The sequence below is a fragment of the Lampetra planeri genome, chromosome 57 (assembly GCF_965212315.1).
Source record: "Lampetra planeri chromosome 57, kcLamPlan1.2.h2, whole genome shotgun sequence".
In the NCBI taxonomy this organism is placed as follows: domain Eukaryota; kingdom Metazoa; phylum Chordata; class Hyperoartia; order Petromyzontiformes; family Petromyzontidae; genus Lampetra; species Lampetra planeri.
In genome coordinates, this window is record NC_136163.1 from 4,703,570 (window position 1) to 4,723,372 (window position 19,803).

The 19,803-nt window shown below is 52.4% G+C and overlaps 1 protein-coding gene across 1 annotated transcript; it reads left to right on the forward strand.

Annotated features, from left to right (window-relative positions):
* Window positions 1-3,673: 3,673 nt before the first annotated feature.
* Window positions 3,674-19,702, forward strand: TGFBRAP1 (transforming growth factor beta receptor associated protein 1). The gene is made up of 13 exons (XM_078618479.1): window positions 3,674-4,570; window positions 6,014-6,163; window positions 6,811-6,934; window positions 7,532-7,726; window positions 8,809-8,963; window positions 10,183-10,265; window positions 11,074-11,487; window positions 11,978-12,035; window positions 12,298-12,441; window positions 13,083-13,241; window positions 14,537-14,735; window positions 15,360-15,889; window positions 16,817-19,702. Exons 1-13 carry the CDS (start codon window positions 4,139-4,141, stop codon window positions 16,988-16,990), a joined length of 2,817 nt encoding a protein of 938 aa, XP_078474605.1. The 5' UTR covers window positions 3,674-4,138; the 3' UTR covers window positions 16,991-19,702.
* Window positions 19,703-19,803: the final 101 nt, after the last annotated feature.

The following is a 19,803-nucleotide window of genomic DNA, read 5'->3' on the forward strand; positions in this document are numbered from 1 at the left end:
GAGCAGTGGTCAAGATGAGTTAAGATAGAGACGACGGCGAGGCGTTGTTGGTTTTGTAACAAGCAACTTTGTTGTACCCCTGCTACGCCACTGGAAGGGGAGCAGAGTCCACAAGGATATAAACGTAAGGCGTGGAAATGGGAGCGGGAGATTGGGGAGAAAAAGAATGGCAAATAAGAGGAAAATTATTTAAAGGGAATAGAAAAACTGCAGAAAATGGTCAAAATAAGATGAGGACAAGGAGGAAGAGGCTACACAAGGTCCCCGAAGCTGCTACACGGAGCAGCGTGTGTTTTCACAGAGGGCAGAAGGGGGTTAGCCACCACGGAAGTCATTTAGATCAAGGGAGGCACATTTCGATTTAAAGCTTTCGTGACTGCAGGGATTCATCTTCTTGGTTCTTTCGGTAAAGTCACGTAGAAGGGAAGTAATAAAATAATAAAAATAAAACATAATAAAATAAAATAATAAAATAATATACTATTTTATTATGTTTTATTTTTATTATTTTATTACTTCCCTTCTACGTGACTTTACCGAAAGAACCAAGAAGAAGGGTGGCACAGTCGGGTTTTTTTACAATCGGGTTTAATTGTATTTTTATATTAAACCCGATCATCTGAGATTGTGAGAAATTCGGTTTAATTGGTTCTAATTGCAGAAGCGCACTTCTCAACGATGGGCTTCATCCATTCCAAGCTAAGGAACTCACTGGCGCCCACGATTGTGGAGGAGAAGCTCGTGTTCATCAAGACCAACCTGCCCGCCACATTCTACGACTACCCCGTGCCCGACGGCCCCCCCCCCCCCCCCCCCCCCGAGTACGATAGCAGCACCGACGAGAAAGCAGCCTAAGCCTATAAGAGTTTCGTATTCAATAAACCAGGTTTTAATTCCCCAAAATCGGGTTTAATTGTATTAAAGAAAAAACCCGATGCCTGCCGCTGGAAAAATCGGGGCTTTTCCACCCATGATTTAGATGCTTTGGAGAAAGATATAGAGGTGATATGGGAGATATATAGAGATATGGGAGATATAGAGGTGATATGGGAGAGATCAAGACATGTTACTGAGCGAATGTTCACTGGCCTTGAGAATGTGAGCTGATGCTTGATGCACCACTGTTTTCGTGACTCTGTGAACCCTGAGTTGCCTCCCGCGGCCACCACCACGACCACCACCATCATCAGCAGCTCCACGGCCCAGAAACAGCAGACCAGCCTCCTCCCCCCATTCGCCAGACGCGGGTATATTTAGCTATCAGTCAGTGTGTGTGTTTTTTTTTCTCTGCAGGCTAAAAAGGTGTTGCTACCCAATAACACAACCGTGCATTTAGTGTCGAGGGTCGCTGGCGTGATGTCATGTTTGGCACACTGGGCTTACAATCCAGAGGTTACCGGTTCGATCTCCTGGCGCGACGGTTAAAATAATGGACAGACAGACAGCTTTTTTTAAATGCAACAAACCTCTGTCCACCCAGCAGATATCCATTGGTAAACGCCACAGTCGGCCGGCAGGTGGCGTGTGGTGGAGGACTGCAACGTGTGGCTGCGCCCACCTCTTCCAAGATGTCTGATCAGCGTAGTAGAAGAGTAGGCCAAATACCCACTAGAGGTATTGCTAAATCTGGTTGTGAGAATTGTCGTTGGATAAATTGCGCGTTAAATCCTTGTACACATTGATTTAGTGAGTTAATTTCGTAGCCTAACCCAGTGGTTCTCAACCGGGGTCCATGTGGATCCCTCGGGGTTACGTGGCAATGTCCCAGGGGGTACGTGATGAGATTTAGAAACGTGCGAAATTATATCAGACACGAGAATGGTGAATACTCATGTATGAATCTGCCAATATCAAATTACTACTATCAAATGTGAATCAATATGGTAACCATGAACGATGTTAAAAGGCCTTTTCTAAACTTATTGATCGTAAGCAATGTTTGGTTTCCAAGAGTAAACAGCGAGCGCGAACAACATTACATCACGCGTGCAGAGCGTCTGTTGAATTTGATCGCTTGCAGTTACGAGCTCACAAATTGGACAATTGGGTTAAATATCATGTTCATTTATTCATTAATTTAATTTATCAGAACCATGTTGGGGTCGGGTCAGGGAGGGGGGGGTACTTGAAACGAAATTCAACAAGGGGGGGGGGGGGTTGTACCAGGAACCAGTGGCCGAAACCCAATAATTACGAATCCCATTATATCGGTTACGGAAACCCACGAGTGAAGTGAGTGCACGTGAGGTTACTCTCTTAATGCCCCCTGTAGATGAAGCGTTTCCGCTAGCAGGGGTTTGCCAGAGAGAAATTGCATGGCTGCACCTTCATCGCCCTTCTGAACTGGTTCCAAAATAAGCGTTAGTTAATCGCCCCCATTGTCTTGAAGGAGGTCCTCCGTACATGCAGAGGAGAAGACGTAACCAAGACACATTCGATAATTGGTTTTTTACCCTTCTCTCTGGAAACAAAACTGACACCTTTTTTTTACAAGGAGTCATGTTTGCATAGACCACAATACCTGCAGTCATAATGCAAACAAAAAACACAACTCTGATAATGTATGTACTGTCCTTGAAGTTAATTGGTCCACACCCGAGACAGCTTTCCTTAGAGCCTAGTCTCACATGGGTTGGACCAGATGACTCCAAAAGGCGTACAACTCAAAGACAATGCACCATCAGAGTATGAGAGCTCGGGGTAAGCATTTACACCATTTAGAACCTCATTTGCCAGTAAAAAAATATGATAATAGTTTTTTTTACCCTTTTATCTGGCAACAAAACTGACACCTTTTTTACAAGGAGTCATGTTTGCATAGACCACAATACCTGCAGTCATAATGCAAACATTCCTCATGTCGCCTTAACAGACTGTTGGTGCACGGCACACCACGGGATGGGTGGCAAACAACACGTCCAAACGCCTTTGTCTCCCGAGTGGCGATGTTTACACAGCAACGCACCCCTATGCATGGTTGCCACCTTTTCGATCCAAGTTTGTCACAACTGTGCAATTTGACTGTTACAAATTTCAACGCAACACCCTGGTCCTCTATCAGATCTCGGTGACAAATCGTACATTTCTGCCTCGCGAGAACACAACGGATGCCATAAAATTCCTGGACTATTCGGGTCAACCTTGGGTCAGTTGGCAACTCAAAGTCCAACACCGTGCTTCAGCTCCCAATTGTGGTTACTTCGAGTATTTGGGTGCTTAAATCTGAACACGATAATCCCCTTTGTTGGGCTATCATTTGTGTTAGCCAGGTCGCTTGTGAAAAATAAGTTAATACCTCAGTGGGCTTTACCTGGTAAGATATATAAAAAAAAATATTTAAAGCTTTCGTGACTGCAGGGATTCATATTCTTGGTTCTTTCGGTAAAGTCACGTAGAAGGTAAATAATAAAATAAAAAACAAGTGAGAATTTTATTGTTTGATATTTATTTTTTCCCTTCTACGTGACTTTACCGAAAGAACCAAGAATATATACAACATTGTTTAGCTTTACATGTTTTTAAAAAATATTTATTTCAAGTGATTTGTTTATCTGTCCTATAATTTACCACTCCTATCGTGTTTTTGTATTATTTGTTGCCGCTCTTACCGGACATCTATAAAACACCAACCCTCCAAAGAGCTTTAAAGATCATCAGCTTCTTCCTCCAGCCCCGAAATACATCAAAGTTGCCCAACAGCACGTGGCGCGTCGTTGTCGTCACGTCCGGTAGAGCCGCACGTGACTATGACGTCACCCCCACCCCTACCACTCCCACCATCACAGCTCCCCGGCCGTGTTTACGTTCCGTCTCGGTGACTCCCCCAACCCTCACAACCCTACCCCGCCGTGGCCTCGCGAAGAGCGGCGAGGCGGGCGGACACCGCGGTGCGAGAAGCCCTCGCCGCCATGCCGCCTCGAGCGCGCCGCGTCGGCTGAGCGCCGCGCCCCGCCTCGCATCTCAGTGGCGGCGGCTGCGGCCTACCTCGCTCTCGCGGGCCCTACCCATTTGCCTGAATGCCCTAACGGGCAAGGGGTGCGCCCTGCCCGGTAAGGCAGGAGGTTGAACTCCCCCCCCCCCCCCGGCCCAAAGCTTCGCTTCGACCAGCCCCTAGCCGTTCCCCTTAACCGCCGCGACCATGAGCGTGCGCGCATTTTCCCTCGTGCCCGTGACGGAGCGAGGCGACCTACCGCCTGCGGACGCCGTGGTGAGCTTGGAGCGAAGCGGCGAGCGGCTGTACGCGGGCGCCGCCAGCGGCATGCTGCACCGCCTCGCGATGCCCGAGGGCGCCGCCCGCGCTCGCCTCGTCTGTTCGCGGCCGGCGCCGCCGATGCCTCACGCGGGGCCGGCTACGTGTCTGCGCGCAGCCTCGGCGCTCGGTCACTTGCTGGTGCTGTGGGCCGACGGCTGCCTACGCGTCGTGGACATGGAGGCGCTCGGAGACGCGGCCGTGAGCGGTGCGGCGAGGCTGCGCGGCGTGGCGGCGTTTTGCCTCAACGAGAACCCCGTGGGCACGGAGGCGTTCTGCGTGCAGCTGTGTGTGGCGTCTATGAAGCGCAAGGTCGTGCAGGTAAACAGGGGCGCGATGTTGGCGTACGCCGTGTGAGGCCGGGCACTGTGTGTGGAGGGCGAGGGTGTTTGGTGGTCTTGCACGGATTTTGTGGAAACTCGCTTCCTGTGGATGTTGAGGAGGTTGCCCCGTGCCCCTGGCTCGTCGGGAGAAAGCAGCACAGCAAGTTGATTCGTCGCCATCTGTTTGCATCTGTACGGGGATAGAGTGTTGCTCCCTTGCGCGCGTCGTTTTTCTCCGGGTGCTCCGGTTTCCTCCAGCGTGTATAAACATTCGTTTTAAAATGCAAACCAAATGCAGGACCCACTTAAAAGAGTCATACGACGACTCAGTTTGGCGTTCCTGGATAAGTAAATCATTTTATTCTTATAAATGAAGGTAACTGCGGGGTCACGTGTCACCGTTTACACGTGTCAATCAACTGCGACAGGCGTCTGTTACCTGCGACCTTCACAATAAACCAACTTCCCCCTTTCACTGTCGTCTATTAACTAACTGAATCGATACAGAGGACAAGCCCAGCTTCCTGGTCGAGCCACATTCATTCGCATGCTCGATATTTTCTATTTCGCCGTCGCTGTCACTCCAAGGCAAGTGTGGCTGCTCACGTCTTTGTCAGCGTGTCGCAGTTGTTCCAATTGAGTAATTTGCATTTCCCACAAATTACCAAATTGGAATATGCACAGCAATGATCATTCGGACTGCGAAAAACTTGGCAGGGACTGAGCGATGCCTTCTTAAGTAAACAAGCATAGAATACCATTGGAACCTCATTTGCCAATAAAAAATATGATAACTGGTTTTTTAGCCTTTTATCTGGCGCGCCTTTTGGCGTCATCTGGTCCAACACCATGTGAGACTAGGCTCTAAGGAAAGCTGTCTCGGGTGTGGACCAATCAACTTCAAGGACAGTGCATACATTATCAGAGTTATGTTTTTTGTTTGCATTATGACTGCAGGTATTGTGGTCTATGCAAACATGACTCCTTGTAAAAAAAGGTGTCAGTTTTGTTGCCAGATGGAAGGGTAAAAACCAATTATCGAATGTGTCTTGGTTATGTCCTCTCCTCTGCATGTACGGAGGACCTCCTTCAAGACAATGGGAGCGATTGACATACGCTTATTGTGGCACTTGTTCAGAAGGGCGGTGAAGGTGCAGCCATGCAATTTCTCTCCGACGACCCCTGTTAGCGGAAACGTTTCATCTACAGGGGGCATTAAGAGAGTAACCTCACGTGCACTCACTTCCACTCGTGGGTTTCCGTAGCCGATATAATGGAATTCGTAATTAATGGGATTCGTAATTATTGGGTTTCGGCCACAGTGGTTGCCAGATAAAAGGGTAAAAAACCAACTATCAAGCATAGAATAATAACCGTTTTCCTCATCATCACTGCAGCATCGTTCAAGTTGCTCGTCTGTGCTATTCCGCTGCCTCCACAGATTTACCTGGTCCGCGGGGACCGCATTCAGCCACTGCGTGACCTCGCGACCCCGGAGCTGCCCGTTGCCGTGGCAGCAGACGGAGCCTTTGTGTGCGTCGCCATGACAACGCGATACGTGATGCTCAACTCCTCCACGGGAGCCTGCCAGGTTGGCCAAGAGCAATCGGCGTTGTTCATTCACTGCCATGTGCAGACACGCAGCAGTAGATTGATTATGGCCGATGATGATGAGTAGGTATGTGGGGTGGAGCAGCAGCAGAGTTGCTGTCGCACTGACCTGTGAATCCAGTGAACTGAGTTTGATTCCCTGGCCATGGCTAATATTGGTTGTGAGTTATATTTGAGCCCATCTCTTTATCCACTCCACATTCCCCTTAATATCCTGGCTTACCACTCCGCACCACCTAATTTTATGCCTGTCTCTCTGATGATTCCATGTTCACCTTTCTTCTGATATGGTGTTGACCTTCTTTCAGCTTGTCTGCGATCGGTATCACTCTTGCATTTTTTCCCAACCCTTCATGTTATTATCGATTTGCACCTTTGCCGTTGCTGTGCAAATCCACCATCGGGGGGTTATAAGGGTTGAAATAGATTTTTGGTGCTCGAACGTGACAACAAATGGAGCTCGATTCGATTAGCGATTCCATGACCATTGGAATCAATAATTTATTCCCAAAAAGGACCTACCGTCCTGCGTCACACGTGGGAACAGAGGTTTCAAGTAATAAGTATCTAAATGTTTATTGACCGGTTTCCTCGTTTTCTCATCCGCCGCCCGACTGCGCTGCCCAGGAGCTGTTCCCGAGGGAGCAAGAGGAGGAGGAGGATGAGACGGAGGGGTCGGGGGGGACCACCGCCCCCATCGTGAAGCGCATCGCCAAGGAGGAGTTCCTGCTCACTGGGCCCGGCTCGCTCGGTCAGTCTGCCCGCCTGATTCATCGGCCCATTGTGACAACATCTGTTGTTGTACACTGTGCCGTGTTCCCTGCCTCTTCACCAACCCGCACTGACAAGCGTGGTGTGAAGTACAGTCGGCTCTCGATTATCCGGAGTAAGGTGGGGCCAGGCGAGGTTTGGCCTGGATAAAACAAAGACACGGGTAATAAAAAACGATGTAAATTAGGCTCTCCTTCTCCTCCCTCCCGTGCCTAACCCCTACAGCCAAATTCCTCCTTTCCCCCCCCCTCCCATGCCTATATAAAACCACAACAGCAGATAATTTTTCTCACCTGAAGACGGCCGCTTGTGTTGCGACCGAAACTTTGTGTTTTCTTTTATTATTTTTTCTAACTACGATGATTGCTTTCTCCATTTGCCAGCATATACAGTTCAGAGTGAAAATTGCGCTTTCAGGAATTGCTGCGGGGCCTATCTTGCACGACAGCTGGTGGTGTGACACAGGCCGGGGGTGAACCCAGACGCTGAGCTACGAGGAGGTTGTTGGGTAAATTCGACCATGTCACCTCATTGTATTCCTTGCCGACGCCGACCTACTCTTCGCCGCTGTCCGCAGGAATGTTCGTGACGTCGGAGGGTGTGTCGCGTCGGGCCCCGGTCCGCTGGGGCGATGGCGTGCGCGGCGCCGCGCTGGCACCGCCGTACCTGCTGGCGCTGGGGGCCCAGCTCCTCACCGTGCACAGCCTCCTGGACCAGCAGCTCAAGCAGAGCATCCCCTTCACGGGCGGGCACTGCCTCGACAGCCTGGAGGGTACGTTGCCCAACGACTCATGTCTACGCCCCCACAGCCAAGCACCCACATCTTCCCCGTTCTTTCGACGGGTTGTTGACATGAACAACCGCGCCTCCGATCAGCATAGTTGGCTACGCACGTTTGTGAAAGAAGATCAACATGCATACGTACATCGTTCAGACTGTTAAGACAAGCGAGTGGGCTTGGGTAGGACACATCGTTAGAAGGGATGTTGGCTGTTGGGCGAGATTGAGTACGAGGTTGCAGGCGAGGAGTGGAACGAGTCCGAGAGGATGTCCACCGGAGCGATGAAATCAGCTTGTGGTGCGTGGGTGCCAAGTGGATTGTTACATCACAGGATCAGGAGAGATGGCGACATTGGAATGACCATGGCTGATGGTGTTTTCGTTCGTGAAGGTGTTGGAGTGGGTAAAGGTGTTTCAGTGAGTGTTCGTGTGTCTAGAGCCTAATCTTGATTTGAAGCTTTCGTGACTGCAGGAATTCATATACCTACGTGACTTTACCGAAAGAACCAAAGAGTATGTCTAGAGCCTGTTTTGGTAATGCATTGCTGTAAGAGGACCACCCCACGGCCATGTGGATCATGGGAATAATTTGAGCACCGTTCATCGCGCTGGTCATTGTGGGTTGGTGAAAGAAGGGTGGCCGGGGCCAGTTCATGGGCACCACGGTTGCGAGATGTTAACTACCTCGCCTGGTATACAGGAGGTCGTCGGTTCGATCCCGACCCTGACGCCTGCTGATTTATTATTTTATTTTGTTTCTATTAATTTTATTTTTTACCTACGTGACTTTACCGAAAAAACCTAAGAGTATGAATCCTTGCAGTCACGAAAGCTTCAAATCTAGAATTAAAGTGATAGCAATTTTATCCACCCTCTGGAGGGATGCTGGGCCGAGTCAATCCACCCATCGAGGATTTGAGCTCGCGACATTCTTATCGCGAGCTGCTCTCTCTACCCATTAAACACTTCCTCGCCAGAGGTGCCGGGTAACCGGTATTGTGCGCCCGATAGTACGGGCGTGACGATTGGTTGCGGTGACACCGGGGGGGGCGCCCTTGCGTGCTCGCGGTACAGGGAAGCTGCTGGCGTGCGCGGGCGGCCAGCTCTACGCGCTGGAGCCGTGCTCGCTCGAGAGCCAAGTGGGGGACCTGCTGGCGGGAGGCCGCGTCGACCAGGCGCTGGAGCTGGCGAGGGCGTCGCGTCACACGATGCCCCGCGACCGCTACGCGGTGAGCTTCTCGCGAGTGAACGCACCATCGAACGCACCATCGCACGAACGCACCATCGCACGTACGCGGGCGACACGGCCGAGTGGTTGCACGCTTGCCCGCTCGCTCGTTGTACTCTGTTGAGCTTGAACTTCTTTCGCACCGTACATAGCCAACCATGATAACACTGGTCAACACACTTTTTCTGGTATAAGGTATTCCAACGGTTTAAAGGTAATTTTGGGGTGCTGATTCCAAATCTGGCATCAGTTTTTGTCTTTCACGTCAGGTTTTTGAGATCTCAAATATTGCATTTTCAATAAAAACTGCAGAAGAAAAAGATTAAATAAATGTGGATATCTACATAAAATGATATTATAAACACACTATCCTAAAAATACAGCACCATATTTTAACACTAAAGCAGTCACTGGCTCGCAACAACTTGCAATCATATGTGACAGAGTTAATTTCGGGTTAAGTCAATGAAAATGGGGTATGCCGATAGCATAAAAATGAGATGTGATAGAGCAAATCTGAGATCAGATTTGGAATCGGCACCCTGAAATTAGTCTAAAACAGCTGCAAAAGTCCAGGCCAGAATTTTTTTTTTTGTTGACCAGTGTAATCAGAGGGTACTCTCAGGTTAGAGCGCTCCGGTTTGTTGGGCTGCATATTCCTTCAATCTGCATCGACAAATGGGCCCCCTTGAAGTCATAATTTCTCTCCAGTTTTACAGAGAAGATGCTGGAAGTTAGACACCACGTACTGATACGTTCCCGCTTGAACGCATATTCTTCTGATATATAAACAGACAAGGATACGTGCATTCGACACATCCTTGTCTGTTTACATACAAGTACAATAGCCACCCTATATGTGTGTGTTTAAACGTTTCTAATTTAATTTGTCATTGTACTTTGATTTTAAAAATGTATCTGCCCGAGGCCAACTTCTGCTCATGGAAATGCATCATTTAACATTGGTTTAATTTTCGTGAAATATTTTCAATTCCTCACGCGGAGAACCCTGTATAGCGGTTAACGCGCACTGCTCTGCGAGCCCGGGCACTCGACTTAAATTGCGGCGCGCGGGCAACGTCAGTGACGAGAAGAAGTGAACCGGTTCCTGGGCCTCCCCCGAGGTCCACGCAGTCTGAAACGAGTACCCGGTACTGTGTGCACTTGCCCCAACATTCCGTTAAGGCTATACGGGGATCGTGTGTGCTGCGCATTCCCAGTCGCTGTACGAGCGCGTGAAGCAGCAGGCGGGCTTCGTGGAGTTGGCGTTGGGCCGCCTCCCTGAAGCCACGGAGCTTTTCAGGTATCGGCAGTGCCGGATCAAGCTAGTGCGGGGCCTGTAGCAAATGTTATAAATGGGCCCTACATAAAAAAAAATACACAAATATTAAAACACACATTTTATTACTTGCATAGTAAAGTAATTGTATTTTATAATTTGCTATACAGCCACATAATACGACAAATCGCTAACCTTAAACACCAAAGTCGTTCATAAAAGTTGAAGGCGGTATAGTACTATAGTAATAGAGCAAGTGCAGATTCACTGAACCGGAATTCATAGCTTGAAAGCATTTGGCACGGGACCCTTGAAATTGCGGGGCCCATAGCATATGCAACTTTTGCTACTAGGATAATCCGGCACTGGGTATCGGACAAACTGAGTTAACACGGGAACAACAACAACAACAACAGCTGAGTGGTTGCTTGACTTACGTCAGAAACACCAAACCCAATGGCGTAGCGAGGTTGGCGTCAGCCTTGGTGCAAGCGGTGAAATGGGCCCTCCCTCCCCAATTTGTCCCCCAATTATTCATAGCCATGTCTGTGGGCAGGGTGTCGTAGTGGTAACACTAATACCTCGCAGTAAGAAGGACCTGGGTTCGATTCCTGAATTGGTTACCTTCTGCGTGGAGTTTGTATATTTTCTGAATGGGTTTCCTCCGTGTTCGCCAGTTCCCCCCACAAGCAAAAAAACACACACTATAACTGCTATTGGCTAAAATCCCAATCTTGACAATTCAGTGATGAAATTACTAATTTAATTAATGGTTGTTGCAGTTAACTATTAATCGAACGTGTTGTTAAATTGACGAATGGTGACTCGACAGGAGCGGCCGCCTGGACGTGCGCGAGCTCGCCTCGCTGGTGCCCGACCTCCTGCCGCCCTCCTCCTCCTTCTCGCGCACGCACCCCCCCCTGCACCCGCACGCCGACCTCACCACGCTCGCCGGGGGACGCCCCCACCTCGCCGCCTCCGTCCGCCGCTTCCTCGCCTCCCGCCTGGCCGAGGCGCGCGCCGCGGGGCCCCCCGACTCGCGCGCGGTCGTGCTCATCGGCGGCGGCGGGGGGGCGCTCCCCAGCCCCCCCCCGCCCGGCCCGCCGGGCTGGCGGGAGGACGTGGACACGGCGCTGGTGAAGCTGTACGCCGAGGAGGGGGACGAGCGGCTCTTCGACCTGCTGGCGGGCGGCGACTGCGCCGCTCACCTGCAAGACTCTGCCGCTCACCTGGAGCGCCTCGGCAGGTGAGTCTTCTTGAGTCTGTGGGCGCGCGTGTGTTTTGTCGGGAGTGGGGAGCGCTACCAACCTGGCGACCCGGGTTCGATTCCCGCTCACGGCCAACACCAGTGACGATTATTTGAACTGGTCTACTCAGCCTCAAATCAGTACCTGGTGCGGTGTGTAAACATCGCCACTGGGGAGACAAAGGCGGCCGTGCTTTGTGCTGGCCACACACCCCCTCGTGTGCTGTTGCGGCCATCATAGGAGCTCGTAAACAACACTTGCGCCAACAGTCTATTGAGGCCACAAGGGGGATCTATTTCTTTGTCGTGGGGAGACAAAGGTGGCCAGGCGCGTTGCTGAATACGCCATCACCTCGGGCGCCGTGCTGCTTTTAGTAGGAGCTCGCAAACAGCATTTTCTCCGACAGTCTGTTTAGTGCAATACGGGGGCACACGAGTTGATGAGATCCCTCCGTCCCTGTGTGTGTTATCTCCTGCGTGTGCACTGCAGGTATTTTGCACTCGGCCTGCTCTACCACCACCATCAGCAGGACGACGTGGCGCTGCAGGTGAGGCCTCGCGGGATTGAACCTTCGCACGCCCACTGGGTCCACCCGCTAGCCAGTGCCGGATTATCCTAGAAGCAAAAGTAGTTACATGCTACGGGCCCCGCGCTTTCAAGGGCCCCGCGCTAAATGCTTTCAAGCTATAAATTCCGGTTCAGTGATTCTGCACTTGCTCCATTACTACAATTTAATGTCTTTAATATGCAAGTAAACAGCCTGTGTAAGTCTACACGGGGGGGATCTTTTGTCTTCGTGTTCTCACCAGTACTGGGTGCGAGTGGTTGACGGGGAGCTGAGCGACGCATCGCGGCCCGACCTCTTCTCATTCGTCATCGACTTCCTGAGCTACTGCCCGAGCGCCACGCTGGTGTGGAGGCACTCCGCCTGGGCCCTGCGGCGCAGCGAGGAGGTGAGCTCACCGCCAGCGGCGGCGCGCGCGGCACACGCCGAGCGTCGTAGCTGTCGAGTGTGCAGGCGGTGGTGCCTGCACTGAGGGCCCATGGTGCTAGGGGGGGGGGTGGGGGGGAGAGGATGGAGGGGGGCTACGCAGTTGAGGGAAGGTAGGCAAGGGAGAGCACTGGCAATTGGTCGTGGGCAGCGTAGGGCAGTGTGGGCTGCGTAGGCTGCGTACGGCCGCGTAAGGCTGCGTAAGGCAGCGTGGGCAGCGTAGGGCAGCGTAGGGCAGCGTAGGGCAGCGTAGGCATTTGCCTGGGGTTTTGGAGGGGCCGGCAATGTCAAGTTTGTGGGCCATCTCGTTCGGAGTGGGTAAGCCTCATGATGGCCACGGACCGTTGGAAATGTACGTATATATGTTGCACTTCTTGCGCACCGTAACGTAGTCAACCGCGCGAATCGAAAATGAAGTTGCGTGTCGCGTGAAGTCGCGGTGCCGTGTGATGTGAAATTGCGGGCCGTTTGAATTTTCAATTGCGGGGCCGCCATGATATGAAGTCACGAGCTGTAGGTTCCCCACCGCCTACTCTGCACGCTTGACGACTGGAGCGTCGCCCGGTGCCGCGAATGAAAGGGGGCTCCATGTTGGCCGCTCAGACAGGAGTCCACATCTTCACCAAGCGGCCGTGGCGAGAGGAGGGGGAGGCGCGGGGGAGCGAGGAGCTGTGCCCCGACGAGGTGGTGCGGTTCCTGGGCCAGTTCCCGCGTGCCCTGATGGCCTTCCTGGAACACCTGGTGCTGGAGAGGCGGGTGCAGGTGTGATCGCACGTCCACGGCTGTGTGCAAGTGTGCATGCGTTGACTCGTGTGTGGTGAGCGGCAGTGCATCGATTGGCGCGCTACGAACCTGGCGACCCGGGTTCGATTCCCGCTCACGGCCAACACCTACACCAGTGACGATTATATGAACCGGGACGCAGTATATTGACCCACCATGGGTAATCAGTGATGATAAAAATGGTAGTGATGATAGTGATGATGACTTTGCTGATGTAGATGATTGTGGTGGTGATGATGATGATGAAAATGGTGAAGGTGTTTCTGATGAAGATACTAACTTTAATGACTGTGATGGCGATGGTGATGTTTTCATATGGCCGATGAAGAGAAACAATAGAGATTCAGTTCTGAGCTGATTCAGCCACTCAGTTGCTTTGTCTGAGAGTTGGGGAATTGCAGACACACTTACCTACCGAACTACCCACCAACTCACCCACCCATTGCATTTATATTTAAATTTGGGGAAGTGAAAAATGAATCGCTGCACGGGTTGTTGTTCGATGCTGCCAATCCAGTTTCACGCAGCCCTATTCGGGCAGTGTGGTGGTGGGTTCACTGATGAGCTGTGTGTTGTGGAAGCTGGGCAGTGTGGTGGTGGGTTCACTGATGAGCTGCTTGTTGTGGAAGCTGGGCAGTGTGGTGGTGGGTTCACTGATGAGTTGTGTGTTGTAGAAGCTGGGCAGTTGAGTGGTTGGTTCACTGATGAGCTGTGTGTTGTGGAAGCTGGGCAGTGTGGTGGTGGGTTCACTGATGAGCTCTGTGTTGTGGAAGCTGGGCAGTGTGGTGGTGGGTTCACTGATGAGCTGTGTGTTGTAGAAGCTGGGCAGTGTGGTGGTGGTGGTGGCGATGGACTTGCTGAACAGGGTGTGTGTTAGGCACATTGAATCCCACGCGTTGGTCCACGCTGTTTCAACGCTGAAGTTCCCCTCGTGCAGAGTTTGTGCCGCACGTTTCCAAAGCGGCCGAGTTGTGGATCTCATGGCGCGGACGCGGAAATTTGTATTCGGATCGTCGTCGATTGGAAGGAGATTTGGGCCGACATCCAATCGGTGCCGTCAACGGAGCAATACAACATCGCGCCGAATATATCTGGCGGTGCGATATTTGACGGGACATGGTGGTGATGATGATGATGATTTTGAAGATTGTGAAAATGATAATGATGGCGGTGGTATTGACGATGATGACTGTGATGGTAGTGGTGTTGACGATGTTGATGACGACGATGATGGTGGCGGTGTTAACTGTGATGATGGTGGCGACGTGGCCCAGGAGGAGAGGCACCACACGCACCTCGCCACACTCTACCTGGAAGACGTCCTCGACATCCTGTGCAACCATCAGCCTGACGACCACGGGGGGTCACCGGGGGTCACGGCGGGGTCACAGGGCGCCAAGCTGGCCGGGGCACGGGCCAAGCTGCAGCTCATGCTGCAGGAGTCGGAGCTCTACCGTGCAGAGTTCCTGCTCGGTGAGTGGTGGTGGAGGTGGTGGGTAGAGAGACACGGGGAGTGTGGGGACAGACACGGGGAGTGTGGGGAGAGACAGGGGGAGTGTGGGGAGAGACACGGGGAGTGTGGGGAGAGACAGGGGGAGTGTGGGTAGAGACAGGGGGAGTGTGGGGAGAGGCTAGGAGAGTGTGGGGAGAGACAGGGGGAGTGTGAGGAGAGACACGGGGAGTGTGGGGAAAGACACGGGGAGTGTGGGGACAGACACTGGGAGTGTGGGGAGAGGCTAGCAGAGTGTGGGGAGAGACACGGGGAGTGTGAGGAGAGACACGGGGAGTGTGGGGAGAGGCTAGGAGAGTGTGGAGGAAGACACGTGCAGTGTAAAGTGGAGCCCAGGCAGGTGGCTTCATCCCTCTAGATGTTTAGAGTTAGATGGGGCCCAGCTCTTGACGGTGCTTGACCCCCTTTTAAAAGCAATCTCATGAAATATGCAATCTGGCCACCAAGCCTTTAATTCCCTATTTATATAATAATATATTGTCATCGTCGAAATACCGCTGGATAAACGCCTCCCTTCCGTCCCCTCTACTCCCACCCTCGCCCCCCCCCCCCCCCTGTCTCACTGCTCTTCCTTCCCCTCCCTGCAGGGAAGCTGGGCGCCTCTCCGCTGCTGGCCGAGCGGGCCTTGCTGCAGGGCCGTCTGGGCGACCACGGCGGCGCCCTGCACACTCTGGTGCACGGCGCGCACGACCTCCCCGCGGCACGCCGCTACTGCTCTCGCCACCCGGACCCGGCCCAGCGCCGCCGCCTCTTCCACCTCCTCCTCTCCGCCTGCCTGGTGCCGCCGGCCGGGCCCTGCCAGTCCAACGGGCCGGAGCGCAGCGCCGCCCGCAACGGGACGGGCGCGGGGCCCGACGACGACGGCGCCTATGACGGGCACGACGGCGCGCGCCGTGCCATCGAGACCGACGCGGTGGCCGTGGCGGACCTGCTGAACGGCGAGGCCCCCGAGTTCGAGGCGTCCGCCGTGCTGGCGACGCTGCCCGAAGGCTGGTCGGCGGGGCTGCTGGCGCCGTTCCTGCGCACGGCGCTGCGGGTCAGCCTGCACGCGCGGCGCACAGCGCAGGCGCAGCGCGGGCTGGCGTGCGCACAGAACCTCGCGCTGCGCAAGGAGAAGGTGAGAGAATGTGTCCTTGTGTCCGTAACGGGGAGACGGTGCCGTAGCGGTTAGCCCGCTGGACTACTCGCTACTCACTAAGCACCAGGACCCCCTAGCCCCTACACACTAACCAATATCCCCTAGCCCCTCACCCTAGCCCCTACACACAGCTGCTTACACGAGTCCCCGACACACTAAGCATGCCGGTCGCATTGTTAATGCGCACCATTTGTTATGCTGCGCTCCGAACCCGGCGACCCGAGTTCGATTCCCGCTCGTGACCAACACCAGAGACGATTATTTGAACAGGCCTTGGGCCTCTCCTAGATCGACTCAGCCTCAAATGAGTACCTGGTGTGGTGTGTTAACATCGCCACTCAGGAGACAAAGGCGGTCGGGCGTGGTGCTAGCCACCCAGCCCCCTTCGTGTGCCGTGCCAGTCTTCATAGGTGCTCGCTAACAGCACTTGCCCTAACAGTATGTTAAGGTTTCTGAGGGATCGTTGTCTTGTGTGTCCATAACGGTGCGGGCTTTATGACTGCCGTAAAGATGATCCTGTATGAATCAAACTGTGCTAAAAAGGGGCATTGCGATTGGCTACCTACTTTATTAATTACCGGCCAAATTTATCCAAAGTTTTCCCAAAACTTGGAGACAAAAAACGAGAGCAAAAAAAACTACTTTATTTACAAATATGCACACGCTTTTTGCCCTCCCCTTTGGCTTCTGTCTTGCGAATCAAATACTTCCAAAGACGAGCACACGTTGGAACGCGTTACATAATTCAAGCGCAATTTCAAGCAGGTAGGTTTTGCGAGCGTCGTAGTTTTGGATGCGCGCAAGCGATCATCGTCCGTTCTCACTCGTCGTGCGGCGCTGTCCTCTGCCCATCCGTGCCTCCATCTGCCCCCCCCCCACACACCCATCGCCCCCCCCCCCCCGTAGGCCTCTCTGTGCCTGCGGCCCGTGGTGCTCACGGAGCGTACCATCTGCCCCATGTGCCAGGGGGTGTTCTCCGAGCCCGAGTTTGCGCACTACCCCAGCGGCGCGGTGGTGCACCCGGCGTGCGCCCGCCAGCGCTCGGTGTGCCCCATCACGGGCCACGTGTACTCGCCGTGACGGCGCCCGCCCGCCCGCCCCGTCCGTCCGTCCACTCCATTGTGTCGTAAAACTTTAAAAACTATTGGCCAAGCCGCTGCTTGGTTGCGGCGTCGTCGGACCCAATTCGCCACGAGTCGAGGATTTCACCAATTTTTTTTTTTTGCGCGGAAACTTTGTGACAAAGCGAACAAGAAGACCAGGGCTTTAATGTCAGCTGGATCGGTTTGGGTCAGCGACCAGGGAAAAATGTTTCCACACCCGGCAACATTGCATCCAGGTATCCATCTCGCTGTGGCTGTGGCCGCTGGTCACTTGCACACCTGCTCCAGTCTGCCAGCGACCCGGAAAATATTCCATTAGGGGAATTGAGCCCTGAGAAGGACCCAACTGCGAATTCTACCCTGCCAAAAAATACTCGGTTATGATGATGATGACGCGGGGCCTGAAGTCATGAATTTAAAGAAATGTCTCCCTCGTGGCGATGAACGGAAGGGTTTGCCCTCGCCGGAAACAAACCACGACCATATCCTCAATTAATGATTTTACTTTCCTAACCTTGGTTTTGCGATGTATCCGTGAGCGACGTGTCGTGGGATCGCTCACCTGTGCATGCGGATGGGGGGCATGCCGCTAAGCGGTGGTCGCTGCTCGTAGGGACGCGCATATCATGAGAGCAGGGCTGGGGAATCTTTTCTTTGCCGAGGGCCAAATAGAACTGGCACACATGTGGCGGGCAACAGCACTTGAAAAACGCACACACCTTAGATATATATGTAATAATAGCGTACAAAAATAATTGAGGAACACCTATAATTTTAGAAACGCAGTGCTGCCAGGTGGAAAAATATTGCCCTTTAGTGCCCGATGAGATGCTTGCAGTGACAATGAATTGCGGGCCACTGTTCGGAGGTAGTTAGGCCCCTTTGGTGGCCGCCGGCCATATGAAACAAAGTAATGGGCTGCATCTGGGCTGCATCGGCCATAGTTTCCTCACCCCTGCTTTTAGAGTAATTGCGGCAAATATAGGACAGACGTAGAGAGACGCAGCTCGCTGTCGGCTCATCGTGTTTTGTTTTTTGATCGATTGCTATTGCCGTCCATTTGGTCCTCATCTGAAGAGGGGAGACCCCTTGGCTCTGGCCAGCCGGCCTCCGCGAGCTCGGCATAGACCGTAGAATTGTCCGGCTCTTGTCGGCTCTGGCCTAGATGTGAACGTGACTCGTCCAGCTTGCACGGCGTCGTGTTGTGTGGCGTCGTGCTGGATCGTGCGGCTGCAGAGAGTGGAGGGTGCCACCGTCAAATTGTGACCCCCAGGCGAGAGATACACCCGGTTAATTATTAAATAGACGTGTAATGACTCGTCGATTAAAATAGATTCATATGCTCACAGCACACGCTTAAAATCGCACATCTCAGAATTTATTGTTTACAATTTATGATAATTATATACTCATATCAGCGTGTGGTAATTGAAACGAGACAAAAGATATGGGGTAGACTATTAACAGAACAACGGTAAGAACGGGACGAAACAAAATTAATTCTTTACTTGAATCGTGACAGTATTCATTGGATCACCATGAAGGTGAATTGCCACGTGTCCTTTCTAGATTTGAAGTTTTCGTGACTGCAAGGGTCCATACTCTTTGGTTTTTTCGGTCAAGTCACGTAGGTAAAAAATAAAATAAAAATAAATTAAATCACGACGTTTTGGAGGCAACACAAGCTTCCGTCTTCAGGTGGCACCGTCACAGCAAAATTGCTGTATCAAGTGGGGAAAACTCTAAGAGACACGAGACTATGTCACATGTCCGTCACTCGGTGTTGAGCCGTGTGGTGATGAGACCAGGTGAGTAAGCTGTGCGATTTATTGTGGAATTGTGGGACTTAGGCGAGGGGGGGGGGGGCTTATTGATATATATTTTTTTACCAGCGAGCCAAGGTAATGACAGGTGATTTGAGGTGCGTGTTGCTATGGGGGCCCATGTTGAGTTACCAAGGGGGCATATGGACGGTTGCCCCCTTTCCAAAATCTTTGGGGTGCGAAGCTGCCCCCTGTGACCTATGGTCTCGCAGCCATGACATGCAAGCCTGCTGATTATAGTTGACACGTAGCACACCCTTAATATGGTTGATAGGGTTAATATGACGTTTTTCCACTATGATGGCAGGGCTATAATTGGCATGGGTCCTCGTGGGAAGGATAATTAAATGCCCGCCCTCTTAATTTGTAGCATGGCAGATCGCCCTACCTGGTCCGCGGGCACTGGTAGCTTCGCCACTGATGGTCACCCCACTTACGAACACGGCGGTTTGGATGTGGGCCACACGGCAGGACGGATGGCTGGAGCAAAACACTCGTCGGCTTTGGAGGGTAGCTGATCGGTGGCAGTTCAGGGGAAGTACTCTAAGGATTGCGTCTGTGCTGTATGTTTTTGTGTGCATTGGGGGGTGAGTACAATGTGGTAGCGCACTGCGCTAAGAACCCGGTGACTTGTTTAATTCCCAGCTGTGGCTAACGGTGATAAGTGTATAATGCAGTCCTGGTCCTCCCCAGATAGACTCGGCCTTAAATGAGTACAGTACCTAGTTCTGTGTGTAAACATAAACACTGGGGAGACAAACTGTCTAATGAGGCTGCCCTCACTACTCCCTCGTGTGCCGAGGTTACCTTAATAGGTGATCGCTAACAGCGCTTACCCCAAAAGCCGATAAGGCTATGCGGGGGTATTTTGTGCGTGTGCGAGCAGGTTTGCTTGTGAGTTCATGGCATGTTACAAAAGAATGAGTGATGCGGAGTATGTGTGGATGTGTGTGTGTGCCCTTTGGTT